The 15,953-nt window shown below is 43.6% G+C and overlaps 1 protein-coding gene across 3 annotated transcripts in view; it reads right to left on the minus strand.

The window, feature by feature from the left end:
- The window catches only part of bcl9 (BCL9 transcription coactivator), a 45,191-nt gene that overhangs the window by 11,050 nt on the left and 18,188 nt on the right, over positions 1 to 15,953 (minus strand). For all 3 annotated transcript variants that reach the window (XM_055031495.1, XM_055031496.1, XM_055031497.1), the window contains exon 3: positions 3,143 to 3,698. In XM_055031495.1, coding sequence (XP_054887470.1) covers positions 3,143 to 3,429 — 287 coding nt within the window. In that variant the 5' untranslated portion in view covers positions 3,430 to 3,698. The remainder of the gene's footprint in view (positions 1 to 3,142; positions 3,699 to 15,953) is intronic.

Genomic DNA, 15,953 nt, shown 5'->3' on the forward strand with positions numbered 1-15,953 from the left:
CACATTAAGCTCCATCCATGTTCAACTCCGAGCAGCTTCTCTAGCCCTGCTTACGAAAAGCAGTTTCTCAGCGTGATACTTCAGCCTGACACACAAACCATTTTGGAAGTGAAAGTTAAGCCTTGAGTCTCATCTGAGCAACTTCTTGCACATGTTTGCTGTCTCCTACATGGTAAACTACCCTGGAAAGAGAAACGCAGATGGTATTTCAGGATGATGGGGACGCAGAACTATGCCTTTTTTAAATCTACGGAGGTGAACCAGTGGTCCCGGTGAATGTTTTCCAGCACTTGTCTGATTGTTAGCATGTGGAATGGCCTCTCCACGATCGAGAATGGGTCTCACTCCTCCTGTTGTTTTGGGGACCTTAAAATAACGGGAATAAAACCTCACGTTTTCCTCTCCCTGGGGAACCGGGGACATTTACCTTTCGTTACCAGTTCCTGCAGGTCTGACCTGAGAGCGGCGTTCTGCACCAGAGATGGTAGAAGCGTCTCCGCAATTCCCTTGAAAGGCGGAGGCCTGGCTCCAAACTGCAGGCGATACATCCACCCGACCAGGGAACATGCGCGCCGCCACTCTAAATGATGTTCTGAAAGCGGGCGTGCATTCGTGTGAGGTGCTGTGATTTGCATAAACTCCAGCCAAATCAAAGCACCTACCACCGTCCTCTGCCTCAGGGATTGTCCGGGGGGGGCGGGGACCCACAGGGTGCTGGGCCAGAAGGGGCTGGTTGTTAGCCTCCAAGCCGTGTCAGGCCAAGGGCGAACCCAAGTGTTTCCTGAAGGGGTTCAGATTGCTTAAGATGCCGTTTCAGCAAGGGCCACTGCCGGACAGATGACAAACAGTCGCCACTCACAAGGTGAGATGAGTGCGAAGTTTCAGCTGGACTCACAGTAGGCTTTGACTGTTCACAGAACGTGCTCTCAGATTCAGACTGCTCAGAAGAGTTATCCACTGAGACAGAAAAATTCTGTGTAGAAACCACGGAGCTGCGGTGCCTCCTAAACAGCTGTCTGGAAGCCACTGGCTTGATGTGTGTGGGGAATGTGTGCGAGGAAGCTACTGTGAGATCAGCTGATCTGACAGAGCTGGAACCTGCAGGAATTTGGCTCTCAGTGATATGATTGTGTTTTATTTCAAAACATTTCACATTATCACACACATTCCCCCCAGCTAGTTTTCCTAGCTTGCCTTCTCCGTGGTCCCTACAGCTGGCCGGTCCCGGATGGTTCGGGCTGACGTCCTCTGGGGAGACGCTGGGTTGCTGGATGTCGTACCGGGAAGAACCGCCGAGAGGTGGAGGAGGGTGACAGAGGAGCAGAACGGGAAGAGGCTGCAGCAGCTGTGGAGCATCTCTGTTGTTGGTGGCGGCCACGTCGGTCCCTCCAGGGGCCGGAGGTGCAGGGGACAGGTTGTGGCCCTCCCATGTGGAGGATGGACTCTGAAATCTCCTGGGTCTTCTTAGACTCCGATAAGAAAGGCTGGATATTGGCACCAAACAGCGCATCAGAGGTGATGGGACCATCCAACAGGACATACATCATCAGACATAGATGATGAGAGGCGGAGCCAGGTGGTCCTCTGGATCAGAGTGGCCCAGGCAGCTATCCGAGAGGAACAAATCGTTGAGGTGGGGCACAGATTGAGTATGCCGTCAGTCGCTTTGCAGAGAGAGCCCTTCAGCTCCTCTGGTAAGGCAGCTTCCTCCACCCTCTTGGAGTTGCAGTATGCCAACAAAGCGGCATTATTAGTGGCAGCCGTTATCTGATAGGCCCCGATCAGAGAACCTGGTAAGCAGCTGAGTGTGCTTAGAAGGAGCCACAGGCCACGGGACGAATCCTGACGTCCTGGCCCCAAACACGTCAGCGAGGCCCAGATCCAGAGGGGGGACATAGGGAAAATGCCACTCCGTGAACCACTCCACCCTGGTGATAGGCGCATAAGTGGAGACAGGAATCCAGCTTTGCAGGCTCAGCCACAGCCTCAGTTTTGTAAGCCATTAAGGGGGAAACTGAGGCCAGATGGGGTTCGGACGGCGATTCAGGGCGGAGCCAAACCGACCCACCAGTTCATTCGAACATGGCAGGATAGTTTGGGCAACGGGAAGCCCCTTAGCACTAGCCGCCTCCTCGATCAAGCTAGGTAGCTCAAGGAGGAGCGAGTCCATAGCTGGGAGCGTGGTTGAGTCGGACATAGGGAGCCCGAGGTTGAATGAGCATCCGCTCTGCCGCCTCTCTTCCACCGCAGTGCTTCCCAGCTGGGAAGCAACATCCAAACCACTGCCGCTCTTGCTGTGATCCTCATCACTGTCATCCTCTCTGCCGGCGGAATCATCCGATTCCCGCTCAGCATATTTAGCATCTCCCCACAAGCAGGACTCTGTCGGCTCATCGTCCCGCCTAGCGCCAGCCTTGAAAAAGTCTAGCCTCTACCTCCTCTCCTCCGGCGGGAAGAGAGCAAGAGGTCTGAGGCGTCAGGGCGAGGTTGGCGTGCTGGGGGCCCAGGCATCCCTCGCAGATCTGGTGCCTGTCAAAGGGCATGATGTACCCCATCTGACAAGACGGGCACAAACGGACGGTGCCACTAGAAAACATCTTCACTCTTAAGACAGTGCTGTATCACGCTGAAGAAAAAGAGGGAGCCGTTTGTTCAGTCTGACTGCTTAGTCCATGCCCTCCAATAGGTGGATATGGTCCAAGCTGCACACGAGAGATAAACCCACAAGCGATAACCTTAAAGGGTGAAGCCTATACTAAATAGAACTCTCTTCAACTTTCTCCCTGACCTGTCTGTGGTGTTCCTTGGTCTTCAAGATAAACAACGTTCTGTGAGACCTTTGCAACTGGGTTCATACCAGGAATAAATTGGTGGATTCAATCTGAATTTTATTTAGATGGACCAGAGTAAATGGGGATGAAAAGAATGCAAGTTTGAACTCTGAAAAACATTAAAGAGCGTCTTTAGATTTTTCTTTCCACTTCATATTTTTTTTACTGATTTGTGCTCTCCGACCCCATAAAATCCCAATAAAACACACTGAATGTGTTACAATAAAATAATTTGTGAAGTATTTCAATGGGTGTCAATACTTTTGCAAGCATGCAAAAGCCAGGGTGGGAGGGTGTGTTAGTTCGCCTACCTCTGTGTGTTGGTGGACGGGGAGTTCTTCAGCCTATTGGAGTGCATTGATGGGGCTCCCAGGACTACAGAACAGGGTGGAGTGATGAGCTGGTGAGGACTGCCTGTGTGTGTGAGTGCCGCTTTTGCACGCACGTTCCTGGAGCCAGAGACGGGATTGGTGATGTTGGACAGGTTCCCCCGGCCGTCCTTGGCCTCCTCTCTTTCTTTCTTTGCTCGCTCTTTCTTGGTGAAATGTGTCGCTGCTGTACCTGCCGCCGCTGGCCTTTCCTCCTGCACCTCCAACATTCTCCCTACGTCCTTGTCTGTGAGTGGGTGTGTGTATGTGGATGTATGTATGTGTGTGTGTGTGTGTGTGTGTGTGTGTGTGGTGTGTGTGTGTGTGTGTGTGTGTGTGTGTGTGTGTGTGTGTGTGTGTGTGTGTGTGTGTGTGTGTGTGTGTGTGTGTGTGTGTGTGAAATGGAAAGTGTGTAAAAACAATAGTCCAGAAGGCTTTTCTTGTTCTTTGTGTATTTATGAAACTCCCCCAAGGGGGCTTTCAACGGCCCTCGGGCACACTGCGGATAGAAAAGAAAGAGCAAGTTAACAAGGAGCTACAGTCTTAAAACTAAACACGTATTCCATTTACAATCACTTTAGTATAACTGCAACATTGAAATTTGGAAACGTTTGAGTTGACTCAAGTTCATGGATACCAGAATAAACTCATGAAGTCCCTTAAAAATAAAAAAAAAAAAAATTAAAAATAAAAATATATATATATATACTATGACTGTGTGTCACGGAAATTGAAGATGGGGGGAAAAAAGAATATATTTCCACCAAAAGACTCAAAACTTCTAATCTGAGAAATTTTCTAGAAAATACAAGATTTCTGAGCTTGAAAAATGTAAAATGTTTTACAATGTAAGCATTTTAAACAACGGATGAAATTCAACTAAAGTAAATTTACTTTTGTTAGTGAAGCGATTTGGAAAATGTCCTTTGAATCCACAAAAATGTTACGGTTTGACTAAACAGTGACTTGGTGTGGATGGGGCCAAAGGCTTTAAGTCATGGACTAGTGCAAAACATTTCTGTCCCTGTTGGTGGAAAAAAAAAAAGAGGCTAGCCGAGAAAACTGGAATCAGCCAAACTCGGAGGGCTCTGTGTTTTTATTTGGTTTAAGCAAGATAACCCCAATTCAACTCTGGTCATTAGCACATTACGTAAACGAGTATGGAAGGTTTCTCTCTGAAGACCACAGATCAGTAAATTAAATTCTTATTCACTCTATGGAGAAATCACTAATGCTCAATAAAAAATAGGTTTTTATCCCCAGAGAATTTTGGTGTGTAACAGCACGTTCTTTCAGTTTGTGAAAGAAAGACATTTCCCTTTTGAATGTGGAGTTTTTGAAGTTATAAACCCAACAAAAGATCTAAGTTTGAGACAAAGAATTGTGACAGAGCAGTAAAAAAAAAGAACAAACATTCAGATTGTTATAGTACTGTAAGTCGTAAATGTAGTAAAAACAAGGATGAATATTATTTCTTTGTAATAAGAGGGTGGCCAGGACTGTGGTAGAATGTTATTGAAGTGTTCATTTATTTCAGTAATTCAATTCACTAAGTGAAACACATTATATTGTTTAATTGTACACAGACTGATGTTTAATATACGTTTCTATTAATTATGATGATTTTCCACTTACAGCTAATGAAAACAAAACATTTAAGATTAAAACGTTACATCAGACCAATTAATAAACATTGTTACGGAAATGTTTGCTTAATGAAAAGCATATTTAATGCCAACCTAAAGGTTATTTACATAAAAGCCTTATTGGAACGCATATTCTAATTTATTGAACAAGACTGTATGTCATGACTGCAATATTAGTATGCACAATGCTGATATTGCAAAGGACTATTTGGAATGTTTGCGAGAAAAGATAACTATCTTTTAAGCTTCATAAACTCAGATTTTCCAAGTCAATCATTTTAACCCCTATGGATTTAGTCTCACTGAAGTAGATGCCCATATTTGAGACAGAGGACAGTTTCCGAAGGGCTCAAGGCAGATGACACAGTAGAGAAAAGAAAATTATAGCGGTTTATTGCAGCTTAAATTCTCTAAGCAAAATTCATAATTTTGTAATTGCTTAACTTTTGCAGAATTGTCAAAAGTGTTGACTGAGAAGTGATAAACTCTTAATCCCAAAAATATATTTCTTTTATTCAGGTTCAAAACTGTAAGCAAATAATTTTTTCATTGATGAAATTATCATGTACAATATTTTTACCATTACTTTGTGAAGATGGATTTTTAGCTAAAATTTTCAGGCACTATATTTCATTTTATATACAGCATATACTATTTTGGACAGAAATACTAAATATTGCCTTTTTTTTCTGGCTGCTGAACAACTATTTAAGTTTAAATGCTTAAGAAAATTCATTGTTCCCCATGAAATACAGAACCGTCTCTAAGATGATCCATCTGCAATATGATTCCGATATCATAGTAGTGCACTTTGAGACAACAGGGACTGAATTTAAAGTATCACGAGGAATCAAATGCCCAGGTTTGCAATCCACTCCAAACTAACCAGTGTCTGAACAGCGAGGAGCACAATCCTGCTAAAAAAGAAGGCAGCCCAGGCAGTCGGATTACATTGTCATCCTGCAAATATTTAGGAGCTTTTCCAAAAACACTCAACATTGTAACTGGCTCCAGAGTTCCCCTGGAGAGAGGCAGACTGTGTGGAGTGTTTGAGGAAGGGGTAGGGGGGAGCAGACAAACACAGCAGCTCCTGCTTGGACAGCAACACGCTCCTCTCAGCTGGTCTACAGGAGGAGTGATTTACAACCGTCAGCGCCGCAGATCACTGCTACACACAAACAGAAGCCGGCTTCACCGAAACCAAATCAAACTGTAGGACACCAGAGAGGATCCTCTTCGGACAGGTGTTGAACTCATTCCTTGCTATTTACGAAAAAAATGTGTCAACAAAATGGTGTGAGGTTAGCTTCGTTTCAAGCCAAAGCTAACGCAGCATCATTGAAGTTCAACTAACTAAGCTAATGAAGGTAGAAGGCAGAGATAAAAGTGATTAGACACAAGCCAGCCCAAAGAAAAATAAAACAGAAAACGTAAAATTTTAGAGAGACCATAAAGTCTTGATCGTCAAATAAAATCTACAATCCAAATTACTGAGCTTTGGAGAACTGCACTTCATTTAGTGCTTCACTATGCCAGATTGCAATCCTCAGTTCTCGTATGATTCAGAGATGTAGACGTTGCCCTGTTTTTATAATCTGCATGCAGATTAGACATTTAGACAGCAGGATGGGCTCTTACTGCCCAAACCTGATACAGATATTCATCAAGATGTTGGAAAAAAAAGGAAAATAGAAAAGTGTTGAAAATGTGGGTTAATCATCACTGAAATATTCAACAATAATATTGTTGAATAACCTTATGTTTTTCTAATACAGTGCAGCCCTATTATCTAACTAACAGCAAAAGCTACCACTTAAAACTAACAAAACAGATCAGCTCAATTTTTTTGAGACCTAAAATTGCAGTCCAATAGTCTTAGTCCATTATGGTGCCTTGAAAAAGCTTTTCCACTGCATAAAGTGAACAGGACAAGCAATGAGACCAACTTTTATCCCAACCGCTTCACGCCTGGCTCCGAACAGCTGAGATGCTAACAGAACCACATCATCTGCAAAAAAGCAAACCAGATGTCTTTCTTCTCATGACTGCACCTCAAGATTCTGTCCAAGAACACCAAAAATTAAATCTCTTAGGCCTTAGTGGGTTGGTACATATGTGGGAATTTACATGACTAAGATGTATAAGTCAGACATTGTAACACTGGTATAAAACAACTTCAAACACCTACAATAAACATCTGGTCTGCATTTTCACTGCAATATATCAATATATAGCCAATGAAAGTTACTTAAGAATTACATTGGTCCAGCTGGATGTTTTAGATGTAATGCACCTTCAAAGAAAAATAAACAAAAGAATCCAAGTTGAGATTTTATAATTTGCCTAATATGAGATACACACAGCCTTGAGCTGGAGTTGTTTTAGGGGTGGAGGAAAGAGACAATCTCTTCATGCCTGCTTTGACCCAGGAGGTCTTAACCAATACTTAAACTCTTTCACTTTCAGATCCATCCTCTGTTTCTCCAGTCAGTAAAAATCTCCAAGTAAGGTCTTGAAGCCAGTTGTGCCTTTTCCAAAAACGAATCCACAGAAAATCATATTTTGTTTCTTTAAATCATAATTTATAGCAAATCAAGGTCCAGCCTCCAGCTCATTCAGCCCAAACGAGCATGTATGCCCTCCAGTGGTTCCATCAAAGCCTAAACATAAATTTTACACAAATGTGTCTGAAGCGAGGATGTGCCCGCACAGAGGCACAAACAGTAAGAAGTGTCAATCATCTGTTGCCTCTAATTCCCCGCTAACGAGACACTAATTGGAGAGCTTGCTGACATGACTGTCACGAGGAATACACTGATCCACAAACGCACCAGGTGTGTACTCTACAAGCACAAAGACAACAAAGCTTCATTCAAGTAATCAGAGAGACCAGTCTCACTTTTTCTGCAGTAAAAGAACTGAATTGTCTATCATGAGGAAGACGTAGCGCTCAAGTTCATTATAGGTAATGGGAAAACAAGATAATGAGACTCCAAATATGAGCTTTTTTCCTATAAATATGGAGCGCCAGATGAAAAGGAAGGCGGAAAATAGTCTGATTGGATTTGGGGTTTATTTATTTTATGCTTATGCAACAGTCATCGTACTCTGGTTAAAGGGTAGACCTCTCCCAGCTACGTCAGCAAATCTCCTTATGAGAGGAAGGAAATAAGAGCTTTTCATCAGTGTCGTTTCTGGCAGTTTTCTCCACAGGTAAGGTAAAGGATTAAAAGAAGAAGAAAACTCTGACCTTGCTGCCAGCTTGTTTTTCATTTTAAAATGAGGAGAGGAAAAAAAAAAATCTCCCACACGTACAAACACACAAATCATCTCTTTTCCCTCATCTTAGCCTCGCTGTTGGCTGCAAAGAAGGCCCTGCTGATGTTTCAGCCTTATTTATGCAAATCCCATTTTGCAGTTCAGTCAAAATAGAGTATTGGTCTCTCTTTCTAGCTCTATTTCTCTCCTATCCTCCCTCTGTCTGCTCGGCCTCCATCTCAAGAGCCGCCTCGGCCCATTATTTGTTTAGGGCAATATCAGACACATTATTTCCACCTCTCCCCGCAGTTTTCTGCAAGAATACACTAAACGAGCGGCCATCAGCTATGCTGTGAAGAAGCAGCAGCAGCTAACCGTCAATAGTAGAAAAACCGCCAACGTGTCTTCACACAGCATCACAGTTTGCACCCTGCTGGTGATTGAAAAAACTAAATCAGGAGAGCAATGTAAAACTTGGGAACACAACCTGTTGAAAAATATTTTTTCATTGACTTATTTTTTGCTTTTAATGTCTAAAATTCAAATAGCAAAGCAGCAATTAGTGATTTATACTTTTCTATGAATCCATCAGTCAACTTTATTATTTTTTAGTGACATGTATTTTATCCAATCAATGTCCCCGTTGTATCCAAAAGAGATGGTCAATCATAGAACTGATATTGTGTTGATGCCACAGTAACACTCTTTGGTTTTGTGTTGCTGCAGATCACATTTTGGTCGATTTTAGTCTATAGGAATAAGCTTGCAGCCAAAAAGATAAAATTAAACTAGACATGGTAATCTCATAGAGTTACAGCTTTATGTGTAGTTTTTGCTGTGTGTTTTGAGCAAACACTAAGAGCTTTTAAAGTTATATCAGACAAGAAATTAGCTTTGGCTAATAAACAAAGTGGCTTTCAGAAATTTGCTTTATTATTATAAGTCTCCATCATAAAATGTCCAAGAGCTGGAAATGTAAAGAGCTTGTTGGAAGACACAGGGTCGAATATTTGCCATTTGTTAAGTGCATAGAGAGGTTGTGGTTACAGTTAGCTAACAGTGCTAATCGCCCACAAAAGTCTTTAACACTGTTTAAAAGTGTCCCTTTTACACATTTCTGACTTTGCTTCACAAATATCTTACAGCTCCTCTTCATTGGGCTGGTTTCGGTGCCACGTTTTCAGTCTGTTACATTCACATGCTAACAATTAACACTTCACTGCAGGAGAACCGTTACCAAGTAATGGTGTCACTGGATCCAGAGGCTTTCAAGGAAACAGCACCGCATTTGATATGTATTACTGTGACGGGGTTCTTTTATGACTTGGGCCACCACAAAAAAATGACGGGCCAAGGCCAGGGATTACTTTAGTGAGATTTATTTTTTTTTATCAGTGCAGTGAATCAACAGTGGCAAATGCATAATATTTACAAAAATGTCCAAGATGAGTTAAAAATCAACACAGCACAGCAGTACCTTCAAGTCGCAGCTCATCACCTCCAATGTGACACTTCTCACGCCTAGGTGCAGACTGCCCTCTATGAAACAGAGCCCTGCTTTTATAGCTACAGGCTCCGCCCAGAGGAAGTCCCATCAAACAAAACAAAACTAAACAAAACAAAAACTAAACAATTATTTCTAACTCAAATCCTTGAAATAACAATAAGAAACAATAAGGAAGAAAAAATAAATACATTTATAATCAAAATACACCCAAACAAAAGAACAAAAACAACCAGCACATTGTGATGACTACGCCACATCACGTAATTGGCTCCCGGTGCGCTCCAAACTGGAAACAACTTCCCCCAAAGAAGACCGGAAAAACATGTACCTGAAAATAACCGATTAGAATGTACGTCAAACGAAAACACCGCGTGTGCACCCACGATGAATCGCCTCAATCCAAACTAAAAGGAAAAGAAACAGGTAAGTTTAGAATTGTGCATGTTTGCTAACAGGGACTCTCCGATCGTGACGGCTCCTCCGTCACACCACCCCTCTCCTCTCCAAGGTTGGCGAAATTCGGCAACCTAGAAAGAAAGTCTGCCACTTTATTAAGTCTGCCACTCCTATGACAGATGTTAAATTTGTAAGGTTGCAAGGACAAATACCACCTAGTCAGACGATGGTTACTGTCTTTCATGGTGTTGATCCAGGTCAGGGCCCGATGGTCTGTCTCCAAATCAAATTCTCTGCCCAGCAGATAATACTTGAGACTTTCCAGAGCCCACTTAATTGCCAGGCCTTCTTTTTCCACTACAGAATACCTCACCTCTCGAGGTAGTAGCTTACGGCTCAGGTAGAGTATGGGTTGCTCCTCTCCAGGATCTCCTTGAGCCAGGACAGCTCCGAGACCAACTTTGGATGCATCTACCTGGACCAGGAATTTCCTACTAAAATCAGGACTTCGAAGGACAGGAGATGAACATAGATGAGCTTTCAGAGTGTTAAAAGAAGTTTCACACTCCTTGGTCCACACAACAGGATTCTTCTGATCTTTCGCTGTCAAACTGGTGAGTGGAGAAGCAAGTGTAGCAAAATGAGGCACAAACCTTCGATACCAACCAGCTAGTCCCAGGAATGACCGCACTTCCTTCTTGGTTCGAGGACGAGGGCATTTTTGGATTGCTTCCACTTTGTCCATCTGTGGTCGCACCTCTCCTCTCCCTAGCTGGTAACCCAGGTATCTGGTCTCCTGTTGTGCCCAAACACACTTTGATATGTTAAGTGTCAGTCCTGCTTCTGCAATCTTTTCCAACACTCTTGCGAGATGTGCAGCATGCTCCTCCCAGCTATTGCTGTAAATGATTACATCATCGAGGTAAGCAGCACTGTAGTCTTCACTTCCTCGCAGTACTTTGTCCATTAGCCGCTGGAAGGTGGCTGGAGCACCATGCAGGCCGAATGGCATAACAGTAAACTGAAACAGACCAGAAGGGGTGCGAAATGCTGTATACTGTCTGCTTGAAGGCTCCAAGGGAACCTGCCAGTACCCTTTACACAGGTCAAGTGTGGTAATGAATTTTGCTTGTCCAATCCTTTCCAGCAGCTCATCCACCCTGGGCATGGGATAGGCATCAAACTCTGAAACTGCATTAAGCTTTCTGAAGTCAATGCAAATCCGCAGTGAGCCATCTTTCTTACACACAATGACCACTGGACTGCACCATTCAGAGTTTGAAGGTTCAATAATACCTGACGTTAGCATGGCCTCGACTTCATCTCGCAGCTGTCCACCAACTGCTGTGGAACTCTATATGGGCGTTGACGAATTGGCTGCTTCTCTTTCAGTCGAATTGCATGCTCAATCAAGGTGGTCCGGCCTGGATTGGAAGAAAAGAGAGGAGACAGTTTCTGAAAGATCTGCTGAAGTTGTGAGGCTTGGTGTGAGGTCAAGTGACTGAGGTTGGGGGTTGACTGTCCAGCCTTCACTTCAATACCAGGAACCTCTTCTTCCTCCTCCACTTGTCTCAACAGGCATGATGTTTCTGGAGCTGGACATGATGGTTCTTTCCACTCCTTTAGCAAGTTCACATGGTAAGCCTGTGTAGCTTTCTTTTTCTCAGGATGGTAGACTTCATAGGTGGTGGGTCCTAGCTGTCGGCTGATAGTATAGGGTCCTTGCCACTTGGCCAAAAGTTTGCTGGTGGATGAGGGCAGGAGAAGCAACACCTTCTGTCCAGGACTGAAGACCCTTTGCCGTGCCTGCTGGTCATACCACCTCTTTTGCTTGTGCTGGGCCTGCAACAGGTTCTTCTCAGCTTCTTCCTGGTACTCAGCAAGCCGACCTCTCATCTGCAGCACGTACTGGACCACACCTTTGGCACTAGATGAGGTTTCTGATGCATCCCAGCTTTTCCTCAGCAGGTCTAGAGGTCCTTGAACATCCCACCCATACAGGAGTTCAAATGGGGAGAACCCGGTTGATGCCTGTGGCACCTCACGATAGGCAAAGAGAAGGAATGGTAACCAGCGGTCCCAATCTCTGCCAGTGTCATTCACAAACTTCTGCAGCATCCTCTTAGCGTCTGGTTGAATCTTTCAACCAGTCCATCAGTCTGTGGATGGTAAGGCGTTGTCCTGATGGCTGAGATCCCAAGCTGTTTATGAAAGAGTTTTAGCAGATTAGAGGTGAAATTAGTTCCCTGGTCGGTCAAAATCTGATCTGGGACTCCAACTCTTGAAAATAGTTGGACCAGAGCTCTAACTACTGTAGGAGCAGTAATTGTGTGCAGTGGAAAAGCTTCCGGAAATCTGGTGGCATAGTCACATACTACCAAGATGTACTGATGACCACGCCCACTCTTCACTAGGGGTCCAACAATGTCCATTGCAACCTTACGAAAAGGAGTAGAGATGACAGGTAGTGGCTGGAGGAGCGCCCGATCTGATTTCCGAGCAGGACGAGTCTTCTGGCATGTAGGACAAGAAGCACATAATGCATTAATGTCATTATACATTGACGGCCAGTAAAAACGTGAGCTGACACGCATAAATGTTTTGTGACGCCCCAAGTGCCCTGCCCATGGAATGGTGTGTGCCAAATGCATGACAAGTGCCCTACAACTAGTTGGAACTACCAACCGTTGTTTTTCATTACAAGCATACAACACGCCATCTTTTAACACAAACGTTTCTCTTCCTCTCCACTTAGCATTAGTTTTTTCCTCCACTCTGTCAAATAAAGGTTGTAAAGACACATCCTGTTTCTGTAAAGTAGCAATATTTTCAGGTATCTTCCACATGTCATCCACTGTTAAATCTTGTGACACATTTCCACCCAGCAGTAGCTTTTTCTCAAATTTTTTGCTTTCTGGATTTTCTAGACAATTTTGGAACCTCAAACAAACTATCATCAAAATTAGGTAAGGATTCAACTTGTTCTTTGGCCTGAGAACGAGTAATCACAGGACAGGACGCATTGCTAACTTTGTCCCCCTCAGTTTGTACCTCTCCCAAAAGGTGAAACATCACAGGTAAATCTGTACCCAAAATGACATCAAAAGGTAGGTTTTTCACCACACCAACAGTTAGCAAATATGGTTGATCATCAACAATGACAGTCACTTCTGCTCTTGGATACACATGACAATCTCCATGCACACACAAAATCTCAGTCTTCTTTTCATAGTTCACACATCCAACAGATACAAGACTCTCTTTTATGAGTGATGTGGAACTACCACTGTCTATTAATGCAGTCACCTGCAGTCCATTCACAATCACAGTTTTCTGAGTTCTAGTTTCAAAGTTTTTGACTCCAGTCTGATTTTCAGCTCTAGGAGCATAGCAGGAACCAGTAAACTTTGTCTTCTTTATTGGACACACCGAAGCCTTGTGGCCCGGCTGCTGGCAATAATAGCAAATTAATGTCTTACCATTAGGCGGTGGATTCAGAGGACTGATGGTACCTTAACCTCCTGGCTTGGATCTCTGGCATACCGTTGATGTCCAGCCGGTTGAACAGGACGTGGTACTGGATTGGAGCAACGTGCTGCTCCTCCTCGCCGTGCATTCATGTACTGAAGAGCCAACTTTGCAGCAGTCAGACCATCCTTAGGTTCATGTTCCTTCACCCAGGTCCTTACATCCGGGGGCAGAACGCTCAGCAGCTGTTCCTGGATGATGAGCCCCGATGTCCTCTTTGGAACACTGGTCTGGACGGATCCATCGTCGGTAGAGACCTCTAAGACGGTGGTAAGTTTCAGTAGGAGTTTCACCAGCAGGTGTACTTGTTGCTCTGAACTTCTGTCTGTAAGTCTCTGGTGAGATGTCAAACTTTGCTAACAAAGCAGTCTTCAAGTCCTTGTAGCAGTGAGCACGTTCCTCATCCATGGCAGCATAGGCCTCCAGCGCCTTCCCAGAAAGGAGTGGAATGAGTCGGCACGCCCATTCACTTTCTGGCCACCTCCAGGTCTTAGCAATGCGCTCAAACCGCAGCAGATAGTTTTCCAGGTCTTCTCCTAATTGATAAGGAGGAATTTTGGATCAGGTGTAACTTATTGGCTGAGGTTGCCGGCTTGGATCACCATCATCACCACCACCATCATCATCGTCATCACTTTGCTCTGCACCAGCTCCTGGCTGAAGGTGAGGGCGTGGTACTTGCTGTGGTTGCTGCAAAGACATCCTAAGATTTTGCAGTTCCTTGAGCAGCCCTTTCTCTCGCTTTTGCTGACCTGCCATAAAGTCCTTCATCAAAGTGAAAAACTCACTGCCAAACGCACTTGATCCACTGGGGCCAGGCTTTGTTTCACCTTCCTCATCTGATCCATCCGACGTCGGCATGCTCTCCCATGCTTTGTCAGCCATCTGCTCTTCCATCTTTGATTGTGATCGAAGACCAGATCTTTGCTTCACCAAACGAGACCCTCCGGCTTGTCATAATCCCACTTCTGACACCATATGTGACGGGGTTCTTTTATGACTTGGGCCACCACAAAAAAATGACGGGCCAAGGCCAGGGATTACTTTAGTGAGATTTATTTTTTTTTATCAGTGCAGTGAATCAACAGTGGCAAATGCATAATTTACAAAAATGTCCAAGATGACTTAAAAATCAACACAGCACAGCAGTACCTTCAAGTCGCAGCTCATCACCCCAATGTGACACTTCTCACGCCTAGGTGCAGACTGCCCTCTATGAAACAGAGCCCTGCTTTTATAGCTACAGGCTCCGCCCAGAGGAAGTCCCATCAAACAAAACAAAACAAAACAAAAACTAAACAATTATTTCTAACTCAAATCCTTGAAATAATAAGAAACAATAAGGAAGAAAAAATAAATAAATTTATAATCAAAATACACCCAAACAAAGAACAAAAACAACCAGCACATTGTGATGACTACGCCACATCACGTAATTGGCTCCCGGTGCGCTCCAAACTGGAAACAACTTCCCCCAAAGAAGACCGGAAAAACATGTACCTGAAAATAACCGATTAGAATGTACGTCAAACGAAAACACCGCGTGTGCACCCACGATGAATCGCCTCAATCCAAACTAAAAGGAAAAGAAACAGGTAAGTTTATAATTGTGCATGTTTGCTAACAGGGACTCTCCGATCGTGACGGCTCCTCCGTCACAATTACAAATACTTTACAGAGATTACTAATATTAATATTTCAAAGAATGCAATATTTATTGTTAAATGTGTTTAAGGCACCAGGCATTCACCTTTTTCTCTACTCAGAACCCCTACAAGTCAAGGCCTATATAAGTTAACCTGATAACTTGCTCGTCAAATAGTGTGTTTGTAACTTACACTTGTAGCTTGACAATGTAAACAAGTTGGACAAAATTTTAATCCCAACCTCAAACACCAGGAACCAAACGCTTTATATGAATTGTTATTGGAAAAAAATCACTTGGGTTGTTGCTAACTGCCATTGGATAGAAGCCAAATGTACCTTTTTAGTGGATGAGATGTTGAGGATACCTAAAAATAGTGATGCAGTTGTCATTAAAAAAGAGCTAGGAAAATAGATGTTAATTATACTCAATCTTGTCATCACAATATTCAGAAATTACATATTTTCCTGATGTCAAGCAGGCTTCATTTCAACAGATATTTAAGTACAGATGATGGGATCAGAGCCAAAAAAAACTTTATTGAAGCAGCACACACCTGGAGACTTTAATCATTACCATACTCAAATCCTCCCCAGCGATCTATCGGGTTAGTTTCTCCAAAGTGATACAAAGAGACACAAGGGACACGGAAACTCATTGGGAAATTTTGAGTAACTAACTAACCTTTTAATCAGGTTTTTGGGCTGTGGGAAGAAGCTGGAATACCTGGGAAAAAAACCCACATGTTTGAATAGGGAAATCTGGCAACTCCAT

Source organism: Poeciliopsis prolifica, unplaced genomic scaffold (genome assembly GCF_027474105.1).
Source record: "Poeciliopsis prolifica strain line A6 unplaced genomic scaffold, Auburn_PproV2 SCAFFOLD007, whole genome shotgun sequence".
Taxonomy (NCBI): domain Eukaryota; kingdom Metazoa; phylum Chordata; class Actinopteri; order Cyprinodontiformes; family Poeciliidae; genus Poeciliopsis; species Poeciliopsis prolifica.